At 40.0% G+C, this 21,187-nt stretch overlaps 1 protein-coding gene across 2 annotated transcripts; it reads right to left on the bottom strand.

Moving 5' to 3' along the window:
- Positions 1–49: 49 nt before the first annotated feature.
- Positions 50–13,212, bottom strand: smox (spermine oxidase). 2 transcript variants are annotated; one of them, XM_087806862.1, is made up of 7 exons: positions 13,149–13,212; positions 9,786–10,014; positions 7,128–7,354; positions 6,008–6,181; positions 4,170–4,884; positions 1,914–2,074; positions 50–431 (listed from the first exon to the last, which is right to left on the bottom strand). In XM_087806862.1, exons 2-7 carry the CDS (start codon positions 9,985–9,987, stop codon positions 294–296), a joined length of 1,617 nt encoding a protein of 538 aa, XP_087662988.1. In that variant the 5' UTR covers positions 9,988–10,014; positions 13,149–13,212; the 3' UTR covers positions 50–293. The 2 variants fall into 2 exon arrangements, with proteins under 2 accessions (XP_087662988.1, XP_087662996.1); XM_087806870.1 differs by having other exon boundaries at positions 13,159–13,178.
- Between the last annotated feature and the right edge of the window lie 7,975 nt (positions 13,213–21,187).

Below are 21,187 nucleotides of genomic sequence, written 5' to 3'. Positions count from 1 at the left end.
AAATTGTCTTTTCCCGCCTTTTTGTGTGGATGTGAAGAAGAAGAAGAAGAAGAAGAAGACGAGAGACAAGGATCTTCTCTTGTATTTTAAAACCACAGTATTAATAGTTACAGAAGGCACTTTACAAAAAAGTTAAATTAGAGATGTTTTCAACACACATGAGACGACAGCACCATTGGCAACGTTGAACTGTACACGAGTTAAGACTCTACACCTGCTCAGGTAATGCCCAAGACTACCCAGGTAGTCTTCAAAAGTAAGTCGACAGATGGGGGGGGGGGGGGTTAGAGGTACTAGTTCGCACGGCCGGCTTTGTCCTGGTACAGTTCTGTCAGGCGGGCGGCCTCCCTCTGTCCCGACAGCAAAGCACCATGGGTAGTGGAATAGTATTTTCTGTGGGTGGCCTCGCCCGCAAACAGGACCTGCAGCGGCTGGGGGGGAGGAAGGGGGGGAGGAAGGGGGGGGAGAGAGGAAGTTAGTCATGATGTCATCGCTGTTCACTCGCGGACCTTCTGAGGCCACAACACGCCTCAGGTTTCTTCAGTCTAGACTCTAGACTGAAGAACATAAACAGTCTGAGCTCAACGACTGCCTTGGATTTACCTAAACACTAGTACTACTACTACAAGTCTAAATACTACCATAACAACTTCTCGAAACAATAATAATGCGAATACTCATGCTTCAAATACTACTATGACTGATTCAACCTATACTGGGCCAAATACTTTATAACTACTCTAGAACTGCTCAAACACGAATAATACTGCTTTACATAATACTGATACTGCTGCTACAAATACTACTAATACTTTTACTGTTACAAATTCTAGTCATACTGGTCCAAATACTATCACCACAACTGCTCAAAACTCTTATAATGCTGCTTTACATAATACTTATAATGCTGCTCCAAATAATATCACAGCTTCTGATACTAAATAATAATACTACTGTTATTTATGCACCAAATACTACTAATAACGCTGCTCTAAATAAAACTATTACTGCTTAAAAAAAAAAAACTGCTACAGATGCTCTAAACACTATTACTACTGCTCCAAATACTACTATTGCTGCTTCCCAAATAATACTTTTACTCCTTCAAATACTAATACTGGTAGTCCTACTTCTAAGTTTACTCCTGCATATACTACTACTTCTCCTGCTCCAAATACTAATTTTACTCCACCAAATACTACAACTACCTCAACTTCTCCCAATAATACTTTTACTCCACCAAATACTAATACTACTTATGGTCCAAATCTGCTTTTACTCCTCCAAATACTACCACTCCAAAAACAAATACCACTGTTCCACAATACTCATTTGACTCCTTCAAATACCACTTTTACTCCTCCAAATACTACTACAAATACTGCTGCAAATTCTACTGCTACTACTGATCTAAATACGAGTTCAACTACTGCTCCAAATACTATTACTACAATTACTACCACTGCTTTAAATACTACTTCTACTCTTGCTCCAAATGCTACTATTGGCCCTAATACTACTTTTAATCCTCCAAATACTACTACCAATACTGCTGCAAAGTCTACTGCTACTACTGATCTAAATATTAGTACAACTACTGCTCCGAATACTATTACTACAATTACCACCACTGCTTTAAATACTAGTTCTACTCTTGTTTCAAATACTACTACTGCTCCTAATACTACTTTTAATCCTGCACATACTACTACTGCTACTACTGCTTTATTTACCACTTCTTCTCTTGCTCCAAATACTACTGCTAGTGCTACAATTACTTGTCTGTTTCAACTTCATAGTACTGGTCTTGTCAGTGATGCAGTCGAACATGTGGCATCTGAGAACAGAGCTCTGCACAATCGTGGGTGGAGGTCAGAGGTCAGAGGTCAGGTGTCATGGCACAGAAGTCTCACCGGAGCTTTGCTGCTGTCGCTGTAAGGCAGTGGCAAGGACAGCCTCTCGAAGTCTCCTCCGCTGGAGCCCACCCTGGTGAAGGAGTAGGACCCCCGAATGTAGGGGTTGCTGCCCCAGGAGGAGCGCAGGATCCGCCGAGGTTTGGGAATGTCAGGGTTACCTAGAGGCAAAGAGGAGGGTCAGGAGGCGCGAGGGGCGATGTGGTCCATCAATAAGTGGCACGGGTCAGCACCAGTGAGTCCATATGTGATCTGAGGATTACAGTGTTGACCTACATTCTCTCCATAGGAAGAGCTGACATCAGCTCGGACCATAATCTCAACACAAGAGACAACTTTTGGATTATTGTAGCAGCCGCGGCTCATACTTTAATGTGTGTCCTTCACATACGTTCTGATACATCTAAGATGCTTATACTACTACTGCTAATAGTGCTACTGCTAATAGTACTGCTACTGCTAATAGTGCTAATAGTGCTACTGCTAATACTTTTACTGCTTATAGTGCTACTGCTAATACATTTACTGCTTATAGTGCTAATAGTGCTACTGCTGATAGTGCTACTACTAATATTTTTACTGCTTATAGTGCTAATAGTGCTACTGCTAATACTTTTACTGCTTATAGTGCTAATAGTGCTACTGCTAATACTTTTACTGCTTATAGTGCTAATAGTGCTACTGCTAATAGTGCTACTGCTAATACTTTTACTGCTTATAGTGCTAATAGTGCTACTGCTAATAATGCTACTGCTAATACGTTTACTGCTTATAGTGCTAATAGTGCTACTGCTAATACTTTTACTGCTAATAGTGCTACTGCTAATGCTTTTACTGCATATAGTGCTAATAGTGCTACTGCTCATACTAGTACTGCTAATACTGCTAATACTGCTCATACTAGTACTGCTAATACTGCTAATACTGCTTATACTGCTACTTGTGCTACTTCTAATACTGCTAATGCTACTACTGCTATTACTTCTACTCCTAATACGACTACTGCTTCTGCTACAACTAACACTAATACAGCCAATCCTGCTACTGCTAATACTACTTATAGGTTAGGTTACTGCTTCTACAGTATTAACACATCGACTTGTATGTACAGGTTGTTAGGATTAGTAGGGTACTATACACAGGTACTATACACAGGTACTATAGGTGCAACAGAACGGCTGCCTTGATACTTGATAGTCCTGTTTGTCTATTGCTTATTTTGTGTGTTATTTCATTATTTTATTGTGTACTGACACACAACACATTCCTATGTGATTCTGATTGTGACTCCAGAAGCGTATTCATAGTAGAGAACCTTGAGAGGAACTGAAGAACATCAAAGGACACTTCACTTGAAACTTCCTTATCCGACTCTCAAGGATCTGTAATAATTCAATGTTTCAAAAGTCGAAAAGGGTCAAAGTGACCCGAAGGCCAGAAAATTGTTTTTATCGCTTGTGTTGCTTCTTGAGAAAAAACACTCGGGTTAATAATGTGTATATTGAACTGGATTGCATTTCTTTTAATAATTTAATATTTTTCTTAGATTTCTTTACACACTGAGTTTGATTTTCTGATTCCAAAAATTCAAAAACATTTCTTTACATTTTTGGCCTTTTTTTAATTCAATATAACAACGTTGGCACCTGACAATATTGAATTTAAAGAGCCAGGTATTAATTATAGTTAGAAGGGAAATACATATTGGGTTAAGAATATCAAGTGTAAAAAATCTCATTCATTTTGAAAATTGTATTCAATTATAAAAAAGGAAAATAAATTCCCCAATAAAAACAGATTAAAACCCTTTCACTATATAAATGATTAAATTCATAATAAAAAGCAGGGCCGGGTCTAGAAAGGCATGTTTGAGGGGGCAGCCACAAATCTTGAGGGGGCATTGTGCCAGGCCCCCTCTTGCCCCTGCCTAGACCCGGCCCTGGTTTGAGGGGGCACAACATTTATTTGAGGGGGCCAGGCCCCCTCTTGCCCCTGCCTAGACCCGGCCCTGGTTTGAGGGGGCACAACATTTATTTGAGGGGGCCAGGCCCCCTCTTGCCCCTGCCTAGACCCGGCCCTGGTTTGAGGGGGCACAACATTTATTTGAGGGGGCCAGGCCCCCTCTTGCCCCTGCCTAGACCCGGCCCTGATAAAAAGCACTAATTCCATGCTTAAAAAAGCAACAACATATCACCTAAAAATGTAAAGATTCAACATGTTAAACTGCTTCACTCTCATACTTCCACGTGTTCTGACCTGTGAACCGCCGCAGGAGTTCGGTGCAGATCTCGGCCACCGTCTCGTCGTCGCAGCGCTCCATGTGCAGCGCCTCCTGCCCGCAGATCCAGCCGCTCAGCATGTAGCCGTAGCGCTCGGGCGGGTAGAGGACGTCGAAGCTGCAGATCTTCTTGTACCACAGGTCCTCGGGGTAGACCGGGTGCTCCAGCTGGGCCTCGTCCTCCCACACGAACTGGATGCTGTTGCACTCGGGGCTCCAGAAGGGCTGCGAGAACTCCAGGAAGATCTTGTCGGTGGTGCTGATGCCCAGCTTCTCGATGGCCAGCACCTTGTCCTCGGGCAGCGAGGGCGAGAACATGGCCTCGTGGTTCTGCTTCAGCAGACCCAGGGACGCCGTGACGATGACGTGGTCCGCCGCCATCCACTCCTCGTCCTCGCACTCCACGTAGACCGGCCGGCCGCGGTCGTCGTCGTAGCGCCCGTGGTTGTCGCGGTTGTGGTTGTTGTGGTCGGCCTTGGGCTCCTGGCGGCCGGCCGAGTAGTTCCAGTGGACGCGGCGGACGGGCTTGTTGAGGCAGACGGTGCCGGACGGGATCTCCCGGGCCAGGACCTCCACCACCTTCATGAAGCCTCCCGGGATGACGTGGTGAGCTCCGGGGATCTCCGTCCACTCGCCGAACTCGCTCAGGGAAACCTCGTCCATGCTGGGCGAGCTGCTCTCGCAACTCTCCACCTGGGCGTCCAGTAGGAAGCGTCAAGAATACACGACATCAAAGTACTTCTTAAATACACTACTTTTGGAAGTACATCAGTGCCGTCGCAACATTTAAAAGGTAAAAACCTTTCAATTAGTCACTTAAATAAAGCATTTAATTATTTTATATTTAAGGTTGAATTATTGCTTTTGATATTTAATTAAAAAGTTCCTCATTATTATACCAACGTTATTTTGAATTATTTGAATTAAAATATTAAACTCTATATTTAAAAAGTCAATTAATTAAAAAATATATATATATATTAAAAATAATGTTCAATATTTTAATGTACAAATCATTGAATTAAATGGTTGAATTTAAAAATTCCAGATTATTCTACCAACTTTATTTTAAATTATATGAATTAAAATATTAAACTCTATATTAAAAAAGTCAATTAATTAAAAAAGTTTTTTTTTTTTTTTAAATGCAATATTTTAATGTACAAATCATTGAATTAAATTATTGAATTAAAAAAATCCAGATTATTCTACCAACATTATTTTGAATTATTTGAATTAAAAGATTAAACTCTATATTAAAAGAGTCAATTAATTTTTAAAAATAATTATTCAAAAGAATAATTTAATGCAAAAAAAAGAAAATTAAATACAAAAATGTCAACTTTTAAATACTTCAATAAATCTTACCACAGCAGGACATGCATGAATGACATTTAATTTAGAAGAATTAAAAATAGAAAATTAATTATTTGTTTTTCAACTAATCTAAGCTGACAAATGACAATTTTAAATGAAGATTAATCCATAATTTAATTCATACAAACACAGGAGCTGCTCGTAAACACATAAAATAGAGCGAGGACGCTTGTAAAGGAGTGTCAAACTATGATTAATTGTGATTAATTTATTAATAACAAACTCGTTTTCTTAATCAAAAATCTTGGTCAGTCGAACCCTGAAGTGTAATACTTTGTTAATGATGTGTTATTTAACAAAACTTTACAATAAATGACAAGTTTTTTCTCATTTACTAATATTTTTAACTTTTATAATCATGAATTTAAATGGGAATTAATGGATTTTCTTTCAATCCCTCGACTAGTAAGAGCCACCGTGAGTCTGGCAGACGCCTCACCTTGAGGTACTGCTGCAGCATGGAGAGCTTGAGCCTCTTGGTGACCTCGGAGTCGTCCCGGTCCAACATGATCCTCTTGCGCACCACGTCCCGGGTGAAGACGCCGACGCTGTTCTGGCTCTCGGCGCAGACCGGCTTCCCGTTCTGGAAGAACTCCTGCGTCAGCTCGTACACCTGCGAGGGCGGGAGAGTTCGGCGAAAGAGTCATGGGGAGAAAAAAAAGGGGAAGAAGAAAGAACGGAGGTCATTGAAGGTCAGAAAAGCTAAAAAAGAAATGTCAAGAGAAATTCAAATTGCACTCGATGTAGCACGTTAGCATTTTAGCTTCTGCTCCAAGATACCTCAAAAAATAAGTAAGTAAGTAATTTTTATTTGTATAGCGCTTTTCCAGACCAGGGTCACAAAGCGCTTAAACAATCAAAACAATATTCAATAAAGTATATACTTTAAAGGGCAAGATAAAAGTGATAACACAACAGGAGTTCCAGAAAATCAGGGAAAAGCTCAAATAAGAAAGTCTTAAGATGTTTCTTAAAGGAGTCAGTAGATCCATCAAGCGCAAAGAGGAGGAAGATCGTTCCAAAGCTTAGGAGCAACAGCCTGGAAGGATTTCTCTCCTCTGGTCCTGAACCGTGTGTTCAGGAACCATCAGTAGATTCTGATCCACAGACCTCAGAACCCGAGCTGGGGTGTAAGGCTGGATCAGATCAGTGATGTAAGGAGGAGTCTGACCATGAATAGATCTGAAAGTAAGAACCAGAATTTTAAAGTTGATCCTGAAAGAAACTGGCAGCCAGTGAAGAGTTTTAAGGATCGGAGAAATGTGAGTTCTTCTACTTGAGCGGGTCAGAATTCTCGGCATATAGACTTGTTTGAGAAAAATTCAATGTTACGTCAATACAAGATGTTACAGACGAGCAATATGGAGGTATTTGGATGAATTTAAGTGTCTTTTTTGAGGAAGAAAAGTGGGCCGAACATGGTCACCGTAAATCCAAACAATTCCATCAAGGGGATTAATCGTCCTGCAGGCCTAGACAGGACCAGGACCTGACCTACTTCCACTCGTACTGGACCGATCGCGTCGACGGAAAGCATAGAAGTTATCGCCCCCCCTCACCTGATTGTAGAGGTCGCTGAACTCTTCCACCAGGTCTTTGGGGATCCTCTTGCCGACGTTGGTCTGGTAGTGAGCCACGCCGGTCTTGGTGTAGAGGCTGATGCGTCCCACGCTCCTCTCGCCGTCCGTGGTGTCCTCCAGCAGCCCGTTGTCCTCGGCCAGGTGGTAGACGGGGTTCCCGTTGGCGCCATGGATCCACGTGGCGCCGAGCTCCAAAGTAGCGTTTCCTGTGACACGGGAGGTCGAGTCTTGATATTGATGCTGTTGCGGCGTCCATCTTGTTCACGGTTGTTTCTTTTAGAAACGCTAACAACTACATAAGTAACACGTCTTTGCTAGGGTTGGTTGAAAATAACGATACACTTAAATGTTATTCTTTTCCAGATACTGTATTGATATTCAGGAGCCCTGTATTGTAAGTATTTTTTCATTGTACACATGTATTCTTTTGCTTTGAAATTGTACTTTATCTTTTAAAGAACTAAACTTTATTTAATATGTCAATGAATTGAGTGTGAAATATAATAATTTACATTCATACGTTTGTTCATTTTTGTGTTGCAATTGAACTGACGGCCGCTAGGTGGCAGCCGTCGTTATGACCTTCGCAGCTAAAGTGAGTGACTGAGGACGAGAGGATACAGTCGACTCCAGCAGCTTTTAAAAGCCGATGTATGACATAATATGGACATATTTTGGTTTCAAAACAAATGAAAGTAGTAACGACTTTGTCAAGAGTCATCTGGTCTGTAAATTCTGCAACACCAGAGTCAAGTACTCGACGATACTACAAATATACTCTTGTTACTACAGTATCGCAACATGTTGCATTATTTGCCCCTTCATCATCATGACACATATTGTATCTTTAAGGCTCTTGCAAATACAAAAACCCTCGTCATGTGAGGAGCCAAAATTGTTCAAAATAAATAAATAAACTAAAGGGTTAATATAGAATCGAATTAATACGAAACACAAACTGTCCAAAGCTTGTCTAATAAAGCCGTCTAAATGTCCAGATTAATAGTTGACATTATTTTATATATATATCGTCAACAACAAGTAATGATGTGGTTATTCATGGTATGCAACTAGTTCTTGGTTAGTGGGGTGTTGGAGGGTCTGGGGGGACCTTAAATAGAACCTTGTTTAGCAATAATATAGATATGTTGTGAGTTAATGAAGTCGTGACACTATGAAGGTAATGAGGTCAACTGGAGGTCTGACACGTGACCCTGGTTTTCCTGCTGTCGGGTCAGAAGGGGTCACTTGAACAGCTGTAGGACAGTAAATGATTATGTCACAGGAATGTATGTTCATTGACTTGTACATCACAAAGTCAATGATCTGGCCACATCCATGTGTGTGTGTGTGTGTGTGTGTGTGTGTGCATTGACCGTCGCTGCGGTCAGTACAACGCTCACAAGCCGACCGTTCATCAGGATGAAATCAGCGTCCCGATGATCCAGCTCCAGTAATAATGGCTGTGCGTGAGAATGACTTTTTTTTTCTCTCGCCGAGAAAATGGCGATTAATCCGCAGCGAGGTCGGGTCGACAATAAACGGGGGGAGGGGGTGCGACGACATGTGTGTCAAGCAGGGAAAAAAGCTTAAACTCTATAAACGATAAAATGTTTTCAATGTCCATTTTAATCTTCCGGCGCATTTTAATCTGAGGTCTGGGGTCGCGGGGTCAGCAGCCCCAGATGAAAGCGGTCCAGACTTTCCTCCACCACCTCGAATCTTTTCGTTCTCTGGGTCAAAAAGTCTGTAACCTTTTTGTGTTACTGCGAGAGAAACGACTGCGCTGTGTTGAGAGATAAATGTTGATTCAGGAGCTTCATCTACAGATGAGGGGTTTTCCTGACAATGACACTAATGAAACAGGGGAGGGCGCCAAAAACAATCTTCTGACGTCTCAATCTTAAATAGTCACAAACAGTACCACATGATTTCAATTAAACTTAATATTGAGATAAATCAGTGTATATCAGTGCACTCGGAGTACTGAATGGTTGTATAAGCCAAATTTGATTTGATGATGATTCGATGGAAGTTATTTTTAAGCATTGAATTTGTTTGTTTTTTAATAATATTATATAAAAACTTCTTTTTTTTTTACACATTCTAAGTAAAATAATTAAAAATAAATATTCTAAATTTAATACATATTAATTATTACCATTTTAAAGTCTGTAATATTGTCTGGAGGCACTACCAATATTTATATATTGAATTTAAGAAATTTAAATAATATATTAATATATAATAATTTTTTTTAAATAAAATATCAAACTCTAGATGCAAAAGAATATTTTCCTTTTTATTAATTGAATTTTAAAAATAAAACAATTGAACCTTAACTATACAAAAGATTTAATATAATCATTTATAAAAATTATTCAATGAAAACAACAATATTCAATAAGGGTTCTGCTCCGATAAACTGTAATTTTGTAAGTAAGTAATTTTTATTTGTACAGTGCTTTTCCAGACCAGGGTCACAAAGCGCTTAAACAATAAAAACAATATTCAATAAAGTATATACTTGTGCTCGATGGTTGCATGCAAACATGTAGTTGTAGTTCAGAATCTCATCCGCGGAGACGTTGTCGCAGCAAATGAACTCGGCTCACTACTGACGGTAAATCATCTCACCGTGCTGAATACTGTGTACTCTGCCTCCGATGTGATCTGCAGCCTCTAGGACCGTGACATCCGTGAAGCCGTTTCTCAGGAGGAACTTGGTTGCAGCCAGTCCGGCCAAGCCGGCGCCGATCACCACTATTCGAGGCTGCCGACGAGTGCCACGACTGAGAGGATCATCAGTGCTGTCAGCTGAGATTTCACAACTTTGCATGCCGTCCAAGCTACTCTTCTCTGGAGTCTGGAGGGGGGGGGGGGACAATAAGGCACAAAAGAATGTAAATATTTCATTTAAAAAAAAGGTTTTTAAAAGCACCTGCTTCCATGTAATCTGAGTCACATGACGAAAAGTGCTGACAAAGTACGTCAAAAGGTCACGTCTGGGGACGTGACAATAAAAGACGCAGACCAAACAAAAGCTAAAAATGACGACCGGATTGGAAACTGCTTCATCAGGGAACACTAGAGTGACCAAGACAGGTTTAAAGCTCCTAGAGTTGAGACTCTAATCTAGTTTTAGGTCAATATTTCACTGATGGCTGTTGTCATCACCAGTGAAATTAAAAGGTTATTAAAAAAAACTTTTATCTGGGTTCACTATTGTTTCACACAACGTTAGTGCAGGACACCGAGAGAAAAATGATTAGTTTTAAAGACAGTTTGACAGAGAATACATTTCATTTATCAGGTTTTTTTTTCAAAAGCACCATGAATCACTCTGGCCTCTAGGACCGTGACATCCGTGAAGCAGTTTTTTTCGTAGCAACAATTCAGTGGTTTAAGGAAAAACAAACGATCCACAGTATCTGATCAAGTAAGTACGACTTTCAACACAACCTCATTCAGGGGGTCAATCGGATATCTCGCTTTTGTGTGTGTGTCCACTGCAAAATGTTGTTTTTTTTTTTGTCTTATTTAAGGGCCATCGTGCTAACATGCAAAAGTGTGCAAACACACAAAAGATCTCTTTATCCTTAAGAGGAACTCAATATAGTATCTGTTAGCGTGGAGTTCTTGTCTCGCAGCGTTCGGCAAAAGTGGTCGCTAACCTTTTTCATGTAAAGAGTCATTTAGGATCGTTTCCCGCCACGGCAAACTTCATTGGCGCCGCATAATCTGCTAAATGCTGAACCAGTAACAAAAATTAAAACTCAATATATCAGGAAAAACAGTGTTTCATTGATGAAATCACTTGACTTTCACAGATAAAAAACATGATTTTATTTTTTACTTACCGAATTATTTTGTAATAAAAAACAGTGACACTTTTAAGCGCATTAAACTAACATATTTATGCATATTTTAAACACATTTCTCTATTCGGGGGAACTTCAAGGGTATTATTGAATAAACTACACATTTTATTAACATATTGAAAACTGTATTAATATAATATAATATTTTGTTTGACAAGTGCTCGATTGGATCTAAATAGACTCTGTGAGGATGTATTAATATTTGACCCGACATGAACTAAAAGACACAACAATTCTTCTTAAAGAAAAGACAAGACTTCACCTCATTGGTCGCTCAGCGAGAGAAGAGAACACATGGCAACTTTATCAATAAGTGTTTTCTTTCTCTTTTTACACTTTGGGCTACAAAGTCACATTTAAGGAACCGAGGACTGAATCGGAGACGGTGCACGAACGACCTCTAGTAACACTCGTAGAGTTCACCGATTCTGTTAAAAAAAATTGGTATGTTTTAACATTTTACAGAACAAATCTTATTTAACGTGACACAGGCTTTTTATGAGAGGATCGTGAATCAAAGGGTAATCTGTTAATTCATGAATTCTGAAGGCAGTTTTCCAGGCTGATTTCCAAGAATTTATAAATGTCGAGTTGGTTTAATCTTCTTAATCTGAAAACTGTTGCTGTGTCTGTTTTTCAAGCGTGAACGCACCTTGATCAAGGTGCAGCAAAAATAACAACACATAATACACCTACAAATACACACCCCATTTATTTGATTATATAACAGCTATTTACGACCGGGTACATATTATTTTGATAACTCCAGCTACAGATGAGGGTTTCAATGATAGATCTGATCAATGGATTCTCCTTTATTTCCAGGTAAGAACTAGTGTCTCGTGAATTCCCTGCATGAGTCACGAAGACTCGACAATGCATTCGTGTCGTCATCACAGATTTACGCGTGAGCCGGCCCTGGGCAGCTGAGGGTGGAGTGGAGACCGGCAGGAGGGGGGGTTGGGGGTCCAACACTGACCTAGAAATGGCAACACTGATCCTCCTCTTAACAGAATAGTTTATGGTTAAACATTTCCCTCGTCTTGTCTTCACAATGTATTTTAAATAAACAAGTGTCCTGCTGTGGCTCTCGCTTGGCAAATAATCAAACTAATCTAGTGGCTTTTTGCCAAACCCCCCCCCCCCTCCTGCATTCCTCACTGTTCAGTGAAAATTTTCCCGAAAGTGGGATGATGGAATGGAAAAGAGAGGACGTTTGTGAAGCTGAAAATTACTGTATAACGTTTAAATGGAGCCACATCTGAAGATGATGCTGTTCGGTGGGAGGACCGACATGACTCACTCTTTCACTAAATATGAATAATGATAATAAATGCATAATAATATATGATATTTAACTGAGTGTCTACTATTTAAGAATTTAGTTAGTTATACTTTGTTGTAAGTGACAGACAAAAGACATTTGATCTTAAGAAATCACTTTTCTTCCTGGTCACCATTCAACATCTAAATACACGCTCAAGGAAATGAATTGATGACAAACATGGACAGTAACGTTGACTCTTTTCACAGTGATTAGAAAAATCAATAACAACATTGTTATTACTAAACAAACACTAGTTCTTGAAGTGTCTCCGTTTAATGATTTATTGATGGGACAGAATAAAAAAAAACGCACCTATGAAAAGGACATTTGTTCGAATAGAAGGCAGTGAAAAAATAGTGTTTTGGGAAGTGATATACTTAGAGGGATGTTTACCAACTTTGCGCTGGTGGGATCGAGCGCCACGTATGTAACAGTTCGGCGTCAAAAAGCGTTGAGAAAACACGGTTTTTAAAGCAGAAACTTCATTAAAAAAAAAACACAAAAAAAACATCATCCAGTAAACAACATGAAGTAGAAAAACATTAATCTTTTAGTCCAGAAAGTGTCATCGGTGTTTAAAGAAAGCGATACAATACAACGGTGTCACAACACTCGGACAAAAAGCTTATTCGTGTTTTTGTTGTTGTTGTTTTTCTGTTAAATCTAACGGTGCGAGGAGCGCTTTGTTTACATCCCGGTCAGCAGACGCTCTTTTTCTGGCCGAGATGCAAAAAAAAAAGCGCTTCTGCGCGTCAACACCGTTCAATGCGTGACGTCGCCATTCGTTGTTACCTGGACTCACTTCGTCGTCAGCTGGAGAGAATCCTCGCGCAGCTCCGTCAGTCTTCGTGGCTTCTCGACGCACCGGCTCCGCTTCGTATTTATGCCGAGGAACCAGAAGCAGCCAGTTTACCGCGTGGCTCCGCCCACTCGCTGAATATTCATGAGAGTCGCCGCCCTACGTCACGGAGCGAGTCTGCGCAGACGCAATCTTTGTTTAATTTTAATTTAAAAAACAGTGTTTGAGCTCAACAGCAATACAGGAACCGTAAAGAATTGAACACGTTGCTCATCCCAAGGAACTTTTTTATTACACTCGAAAAATATCAGACCTTTTATGCTCTATTTATATTCCATGTTCTCATAGTTCATATGTGCTATAATTAATATTTACCATTAAACAGTCACTCGTTTTGGAACAAGTTCACGTTATTTGTTTTTTGGGAGATTGAAAGTAAGTAAGTAAGTAAGTAAGTCATTTTTATTTGTATAGCGCTTTTCTAGACCAGGGTCACTAAGCGCTTAAACAATCCAAACAATATTCAATAAAGTATATACTTTAAAGATCAAGATAAAACTGATAACACAACAGGAGTTCCAGAAAATCAAGGAAAAGCCTGAACAAATAAAAACGTCTTAAGATGTTTCTTAAAGGAGTCAGTAGACTCCATCAGATACAGAATGTTGAGGGGTCTGTGAATTCCACCCCCATATTGTTATAAACGCGCTAAGATCGATTAACCCTTGTTGTTATCTCAGGGTCAAGGTGACACGAAGGCCAGGAAACAAATGTGTTTGTGGTATCCCTTGGGTTGCATTCAGATTTATGGAAGCCATTTTGACACATTGAAAGCTCATGTAATGGTGCCTGACAGAGACGAGAGGATACAGTAGACTCCATCAGCTTTTATAGCAGATGTTTGGAGATATTTTGGTTTAAGAACATAACAGTTACAAGTTTGTAAAGAGTCATGTGGTCTGTAAACAATGAGTTACTGTAATTACTCAATACAACAATACTATAAATATACAGTATTGTTGTTCCTACAGTATCACAATATATCGTAATATAGCCAGTGTAGACTGAGAACATTTTTTTTAACTGTGGTTGTATGTCCATAATTGGTGATGTAACATTTTCTAAGGTTATTAATGACAATAAAAAGATGTAAAAGAAGAAGAATATTTTCGTTGTAACACAGTGATTACTCCCTTCAGTGTGTTTTAGGGAGGACATGTAAATTAACCATAACAGAAACAGTCAAGTGGAACTCAAATGTCTTAAAGTATTAAAGTACAGTACTGTGCGGATATGCTTCTAAGGTAATATTGCTTTGGTGCTATAGTTGAGATCATCCTCTCATGGAAACAGGAACACAGCGACCCTCGGTCCAACATTGATGACACGTGAGAGGTGTGTCGCGCCGATGAGTCGTCTTCTCCGCTTCCTTTCGGGTGATGCATTCAAACGTGTGGAAACAGAAAAAAAAAAGTGGGTGGCTGGGAGGTCAACACACCAAAGCAAACAGTTTCTCTTCCTTCGAGGATTTCCTCTTGGACTTGAAACAACCTTTGGATTTCAACTTAAACTCAGTGTTGTCTCAGGGTCAAGGTGACCCAGAGGTCTACAAGTTCAGAGTAGACCGTACTTTCTGAGGAGGCTTCGATCATTTAACATCTGCAAGAAGCTCCTCTTCATGTTCTACCAGTCTGTGGTGGCCAGTGTCCTGTTCTATGCTGGGGTGTGTTGGGGTGGGAATGTGTCCAAGAGGAGTGTCAACAGGTTGGACAGATTGATCAGAAAGGCTGGCTCTGTGGTTGGAATGAAGCTGGACTCACTGGTGACAGTTGCTGAGAGGAGATCATTGAACAAACTACTGTCCATCATGGATGATGACAGTCATCCTCTCAACACTGTCATCAGTGATCAGAGAAGCAGATGATGATGCAACACTAATAGACTCAAGGACTCATTCATTCCTTGGGCTATTAAATTGTACAATTCTGAGTTCGGGAGCAGGAGTGGAGTAAAAGTATCATGTTAGTTTTCTATGTTAGTCTTGGTATCCTTATCTTTAGACTTAGATTGTATCATCTTGTTCTTTCTCTTTATTTATCTTTGTTCTTGTTCTTATTTTATTTTGATTTATTTTTTATGACAATAAAATTGCTGTATTTGTATTTGCTGTGGCTATTGGAAAAAAACAATTTTCCCGAAGGAGACCTCCTGAGGGATCAATAAAGTTCTACCTTACCTTACCTTACAAACAAATGTGTTTGAGGTATCCCTTGATCCAGAGGCAACACAAGAGATACCACAAACACATTTGTTTTCGGGTTTAGGGTCACCTTGACCCAGAGATAAGACAAGGGTTGAAAAAAAAGTACTTTGATTTTATATTAATTAAAATATATATATACATCTAATGCAGCATTTAAAAATGTAGGTCTTGTGTAACTGGTGGCAGATCATTTTTAAAAAGAAGCTAAAGACTGTTAGTGTAGTGTAACACGGTAAGTGTTATCAGTTGAGCTAGTTTTATATTCCCGTCGTGGAATAAGGACACATCATTTCATGCCACAAAGATGTTATCATCTCACTGGACTATGAACTCACGCTTGGTTGCGTGTGATTTTGAAATCCTGTCCGTCGTGATTAAGGAACAGCAAAGATGAACGAGCAAGCGTGAGACCAATGACTGTAAAGACGTAGACAACAGCAACTCAGACAAACGTGGACGCGACAGCTCGTCTTTAGGGTCTGGTCCGTTTCATTAGCTCTTGAAAACTTGAAAAGGGTTTTTAATTATGGATGTCAAGAATTATACAGAGAATTCCAATAATAGCAAAAACCTAGGTTCATGGAAATTTGGTTTATTCTGTGAATATCAGTTAACGATACAGTTTTTCGACCAAAAGCGATAAAGATTTTGTTCTTTTTGCGTATCTGTCTGTATACATGTCTGTATTGTATGTACTGTATTGTCCCTCTGTATCCTTCTTGTTCTGTGTCTTTGTAAAGTGCCTTTGGGTACCCAGAAAAGCGCTATATAAAACCTATGTATTATTATTATTATTATTATTATATTGAGTTTAACACCCCTGCCGTGAATTATTATAGTTAAGAAAACTGTTGTTTTTACTTTAACGTCATCTAAAAGTGGACTGTTAGCTAGTCAATCACGATGGTAGGTACATTTGTTATAAGGTGAAGTGAATAAGACTAGAGGTAAATATAGTAAATAGTTAGTATTATTAGTAGCGTTTTTTTAAAACATTTCTTACACAAGCTGCAAATCTGAATGAGGGATCTGGACAAGAATTCTCTGACAGATTAACTGGCAGAAAACTTGAATTAACCAGACTAACAGATGACTTTAATGGGAAATATTTTTGAGCCTTTCCCAGTTGTTGACAAGCTGGTTATGTAAGTTGAGATTGTGTTGCTCATGGTCTATTCAGCACACCCAAGAGTGTTTGCCGGAGTGTGGATCTGCGGTGATCTGATTAAGAATGTGTGTATTTGGCTTAATGATTGATTCGATGAGTTTAAACAAGGACAGGGAGGCTGAATCTAACCCTCATCCGATCCATAGAATACACGTGAAGTGTAAGACCCACGAGTCAGCGACTCAATCATAGGTTGTTGCCGATCCCATGTCCCTCGGTCTTATTTACCTCTCGCGGCGACAGCACATGTACATGGGCGTGTTTTCCATACAAAACACAGCACAGTGGAATGCTTGCACGGGATTGGTGGAACAATCAGAGCTGTTTGTTGGTTTAACTGCACACAGAGACGCCACATTGTGAGTCCAGTCAGCGCCGGGGTTACTGTATTGTCCGGGACGACCCACCTCCCTTTTTTTTTGGGGGGGGGGGGGGGGGGGGAAGAAAGTGTCTTTTATTGAGTGGTCACTTGGAACATTGACAAGAGCCCGGAGAAGAGAGGAGTCAGTCAGCCGGCTACAGCGACTCTCATGATCATCAGCCATGAATTAAAAGCTTCTTCCATCCACCGGCATAACCACATTCAAGCTTGTCAATGATGCTGCTGTGCTAGTTCTCATGAGCCGTCCTGACTTCTAATCGCTTCCCCTGCACGGATAATTACATTTATCCACTCACGCCTCACTTTAATAGATAAACATTGTCGCTGTGCGTTTTTTTTATTTTAGTAACGTCATCATGATTCCTCCTTGTTGACAGTTGTTTAATCACGACCGGTAAACTTAAGATCTAGTTTAGTCAAAACTAAAACATCATGTCCTCTGCTGCCCCTTCCTCTATTCCACATCTTTTGTAGATGCTATTACGCCACTAGTTGCGCAACTTTCTTGGCTAGAAGTCTGAGGTTTCTGTTGTTGCAAACAAGGAACCCTGTCAGTGTTTTGCCCCTCATTCGAGCCCTCTTCCTCCTCAGCCCCCCACTCTCACTGACAAACGTCTCTGCCACAGTTTTGTTTGACGCCTACCTTTGTCGTGAATTGAGTGAAACCCTTCAAGCCAGTGGATCTGAGTATCAGTTTACACCAACAGAGATCGGAGAGACTTGTCTTCTTGGTATAAAAAACATCTCAAAGAGAAATCCTGATTGTTTTGGTGCCAAACCATGTGAAACCCAAGGGTCACCCCTGGTCCCTTTATTGTTTTTAATTAACCAGTATATACATTTAAATCTGTTCATTTTTGAAAATGTTATTTTCTTGATTTAAGTAAAATTTCAAATCGATTTTTGATTGATTGATATTCTTAAGCTTTCTATTAGAATAACTAGTATTGAGTACTATCAGAATAACAATTCCATTGTTTTATGTACATAAGGTAAGGTAAGGTAGAACTTTATTGATCCCTCAGGAGGTCTCCTTCGAGAAATTGTTTTTTCCAATAGCCACAGCAATTACAGCAATTTTTCATAAAAAATAAATCAAAATAAAATAAGAATAAGAAGAAAGAGAAATAACGAGAAAGAACAAGATGATACAATCTAAGACTAAAGATAAAGATAAAGAACATAGATCAAAGAAAACTAACAAAGAAAAGGATACAAAGACTAACATAGAACAGAACATCATGATACTTTTACTCCACTCCTGCCCCCGAACTCAGAATTGTACAATTGAATAGCCCGAGGGAACGAATGAGTCCTTGAGTCTATTTGTTTTGCACCTGGGAAGGAGGAAGCATTCGTGCTCTCATTCTGCTTCTCTGCTCACTGATGACAGTGTTCAGAGGATGACTGTCATCATCCATGATGGACAGTAGTTTGTTCAATGATCTCCTCTCAGCAACTGTCACCAGTGAGTCCAGCTTCATTCCAACCACAGAGCCAACCTTCCTGATCAATCTGTCCAACCTGTTGACACTCCTCTTGGACACATTCCCACCCCAACACACCACAGCATAGAACAGAACACTGGCCACCACAGACTGGTAGAACATACAGTACAGAGGAGCTTCTTGCAGATGTTAAATCGAGAAAGTACAGTCTACTCTGAACTTTCTTATACACGTCCAGCCACACACCGAGGTACTTATAGTTATCAATGAGAACATTGAGAAGGTTGTCTCTGTTGTAGGCACGGAACTGGACAGTCTGACATCCATAGCTGAGCGACGCTCCCTCAACAGGCTCCTGTCCATCCCACAGCACCATAGACCGACAGAGGAGCAGCTTCAGTGACAGACTGTTGTCAATGTCCTGCTCCACTGAAAGACTGAGGAGATCATTCCTCCCCCATGCCCTCAGACTCTTCAACCTGCATCACACATGACGCAGACTCATCCCATTCTTTATAAGGTTTTATATATCTTTTTTAATATTTTTTTTATTTTATTTTAGTTTTATTCTATTTTCTTTTCTCCTTTTTATACATATGTTTCAGTATATTTTAGACTGTACATAACTGCATACCTCTGTGTTCTATCTCTTTGTAACATATTCTGGAGCTGCTGAACCGTGAATTTCTCTAAGGAGATGAATAAAGTATCTATCTATCTATCTATCTATCTATCTATCAACTATCTCCACCTCGTCGCCTCTGATGGACACTGGACGTGGCTTTGTCCTGGATCTCCGAGAAGTCCAAGACCAGGTCCTTGGTCTTTGAGGTGTTCAGCTGCAAGTGGTTCCTCTCACTCCAGTCCGCAAAGTCACGTATTAGACTGCTGTACTCGTCTTCGCTGTTGTCCCTGATGCATCCAACAATATTTTTTTTTATGTATATATTCATTTAAATAATGCCAAAAAAATCTTTATGGATGTTTCTTGTCCTGTATATATATTCATAAAGTTTCGTTACATTTTTTTTTCTTGTCAAGCCAACAGTTCATAGCCTGTGTAGCTGGGACAGTTTCTAGGTAATCATAATCTCTTTACTGTAGAACACCAAAAATAGAAGAGGAAGTCAACGGGAAATGATAAACACAGCATCCTATCTTATCTTCCCGTGAGACAATGAGAGGTAAATGTACAAATCTTCATGAATGAAACCCTCTGCTGTGTCCCATCCGGTGTTTCACGGTGGATAGAAAAGAGGATGTCGGTTGTAAGGTTTGCTGGTTTTTCTTTTATCCCATAAAGTCTTAAACTATAAAGTGTCTTGAGATAACTTTGTTATAATAAAAAACTTAAATACAGTTAACTGAATTGAATTTCTTTCATGCTTTCGGGTCATCTTAAACCAGGAGATAACACTGGGGTTAAGAGTCTGTATTGTCATTATATAGCATTTGAAATTCTAATTTGATCTATTCCAAGGGTACAAAGTCACAATTATATTGAGCTTATATCATTTGGCGCTTTTCATGGAGCTGCAATAAAAAAAACAACCACCACGCAGTGGAGCGATGGTGAAAACAGTGGGTCACAATGATGACGTCATGTCTTTATTATGGCACACTCAAGTCACGTTGCATAAGCAGCGATCATCTCCCAGCGTGTGATGCAGTCAACGTGCCTGTAGGTGGCAGCAAATAAATACACGCTTGAAGCTGGAGTCTTCATGGAAAACAGTGACACGTAGATACAGAATAAATGCACTTTAAAAAAATGTATCTGTTGTATATATCCGTGCATTTCACACATAGGCCTTTCAGTGGCGCACGTTTGAATGAATCCACCTCTCAATAACTACTTTAAGGTTCTTTATACACCACAGGGATCTGACCGTGTACTGTTATAGGTCAATAAGAGGTTTATCATCAAATGAACATCAGTGCATTATATCAAAATATCACTCCCACTACAGTCTGTGTGGTTTCCATGGCCGCGACACACACGCTCTGCATCGAAACTTAGTAAAACAACAACACACGGGGGAACAACAACAGCTAGAATTTAATCAGCAGCTATGTCACGTTAAGAGTCGCGAATATATCAATGATCGACCCACGACCGCCCAGACCAAAGCGTCAGCAGCGTCTCTGACGCCCGGCAATGAGAACCTACGAAATCAACCAGAATAAATGTCTAGTTGTTGATGTTTAGTTAGGAAACAAAATCTCATTAAACTGCAACGACACACACGCACACAGATACACACAGACACACACACCCCCCTACACACACAGACACACACACACACACACTGCATATTTCAGTGACACACTGAAGCGACACACACAAAAGAAATGCATTTACTCATGTAGTTCATGGAGGAAATGTGTCGGATAAATCCTTTGAAGCTTGTGAAAGACTTGTCTCGGAGCTAGCATAACTTTCTTAACAACGTCCAGCTTTTCTTGAAAAGTCCTTCTTGTAAATGGCTTTGCAAATATATCCGCGACCAGATCAAGCTCCTCAGCCATTCTGTGTTGAAAAACACAAAGCGAAAAAAAACGAAATTAACCCAAATCAACGTTTGAGCTCCGTGTGACTAGTCTCACAGGTATCCAATCAAAGGACATGAACGTATCACGTGTTCAACGCGTTCAGCGTCTTGGCAGCGTTCAGAAGCCAGGCGCTGACGTTGAGGTCGCCAACTCGAATCTGATTGGTTAACACAATTCTTTCGGCTGCCGTTTATTTCAAGGTACAAGAGCCACTTCTG

Source organism: Callionymus lyra, chromosome 1 (assembly GCF_982586985.1).
Source record: "Callionymus lyra chromosome 1, fCalLyr1.hap1.1, whole genome shotgun sequence".
NCBI lineage: Eukaryota > Metazoa > Chordata > Actinopteri > Syngnathiformes > Callionymidae > Callionymus > Callionymus lyra.
Note: the sequence above shows the minus strand (reverse complement) of the source record. Positions and strands in the feature narration are given on the sequence as shown.

Excerpts from the sequence above, each read along its gene's own strand:
- smox (XM_087806862.1), bottom strand. The coding sequence starts at position 9,987 with ATGCAAAGTTGTGAAATCTCAGCTGACAGCACTGATGATCCTCTCAGT. Across the intron at positions 6,182-7,127 it reads TCAGCGACCTCTACAATCAG|GTGTACGAGCTGACGCAGGA; the intron begins GTGAGGGGGGGC and ends CCGCCCTCGCAG. Across the intron at positions 2,075-4,169 it reads ACTCCTGCGGCGGTTCACAG|GTAACCCTGACATTCCCAAA; the intron begins GTCAGAACACGT and ends CTTTGCCTCTAG.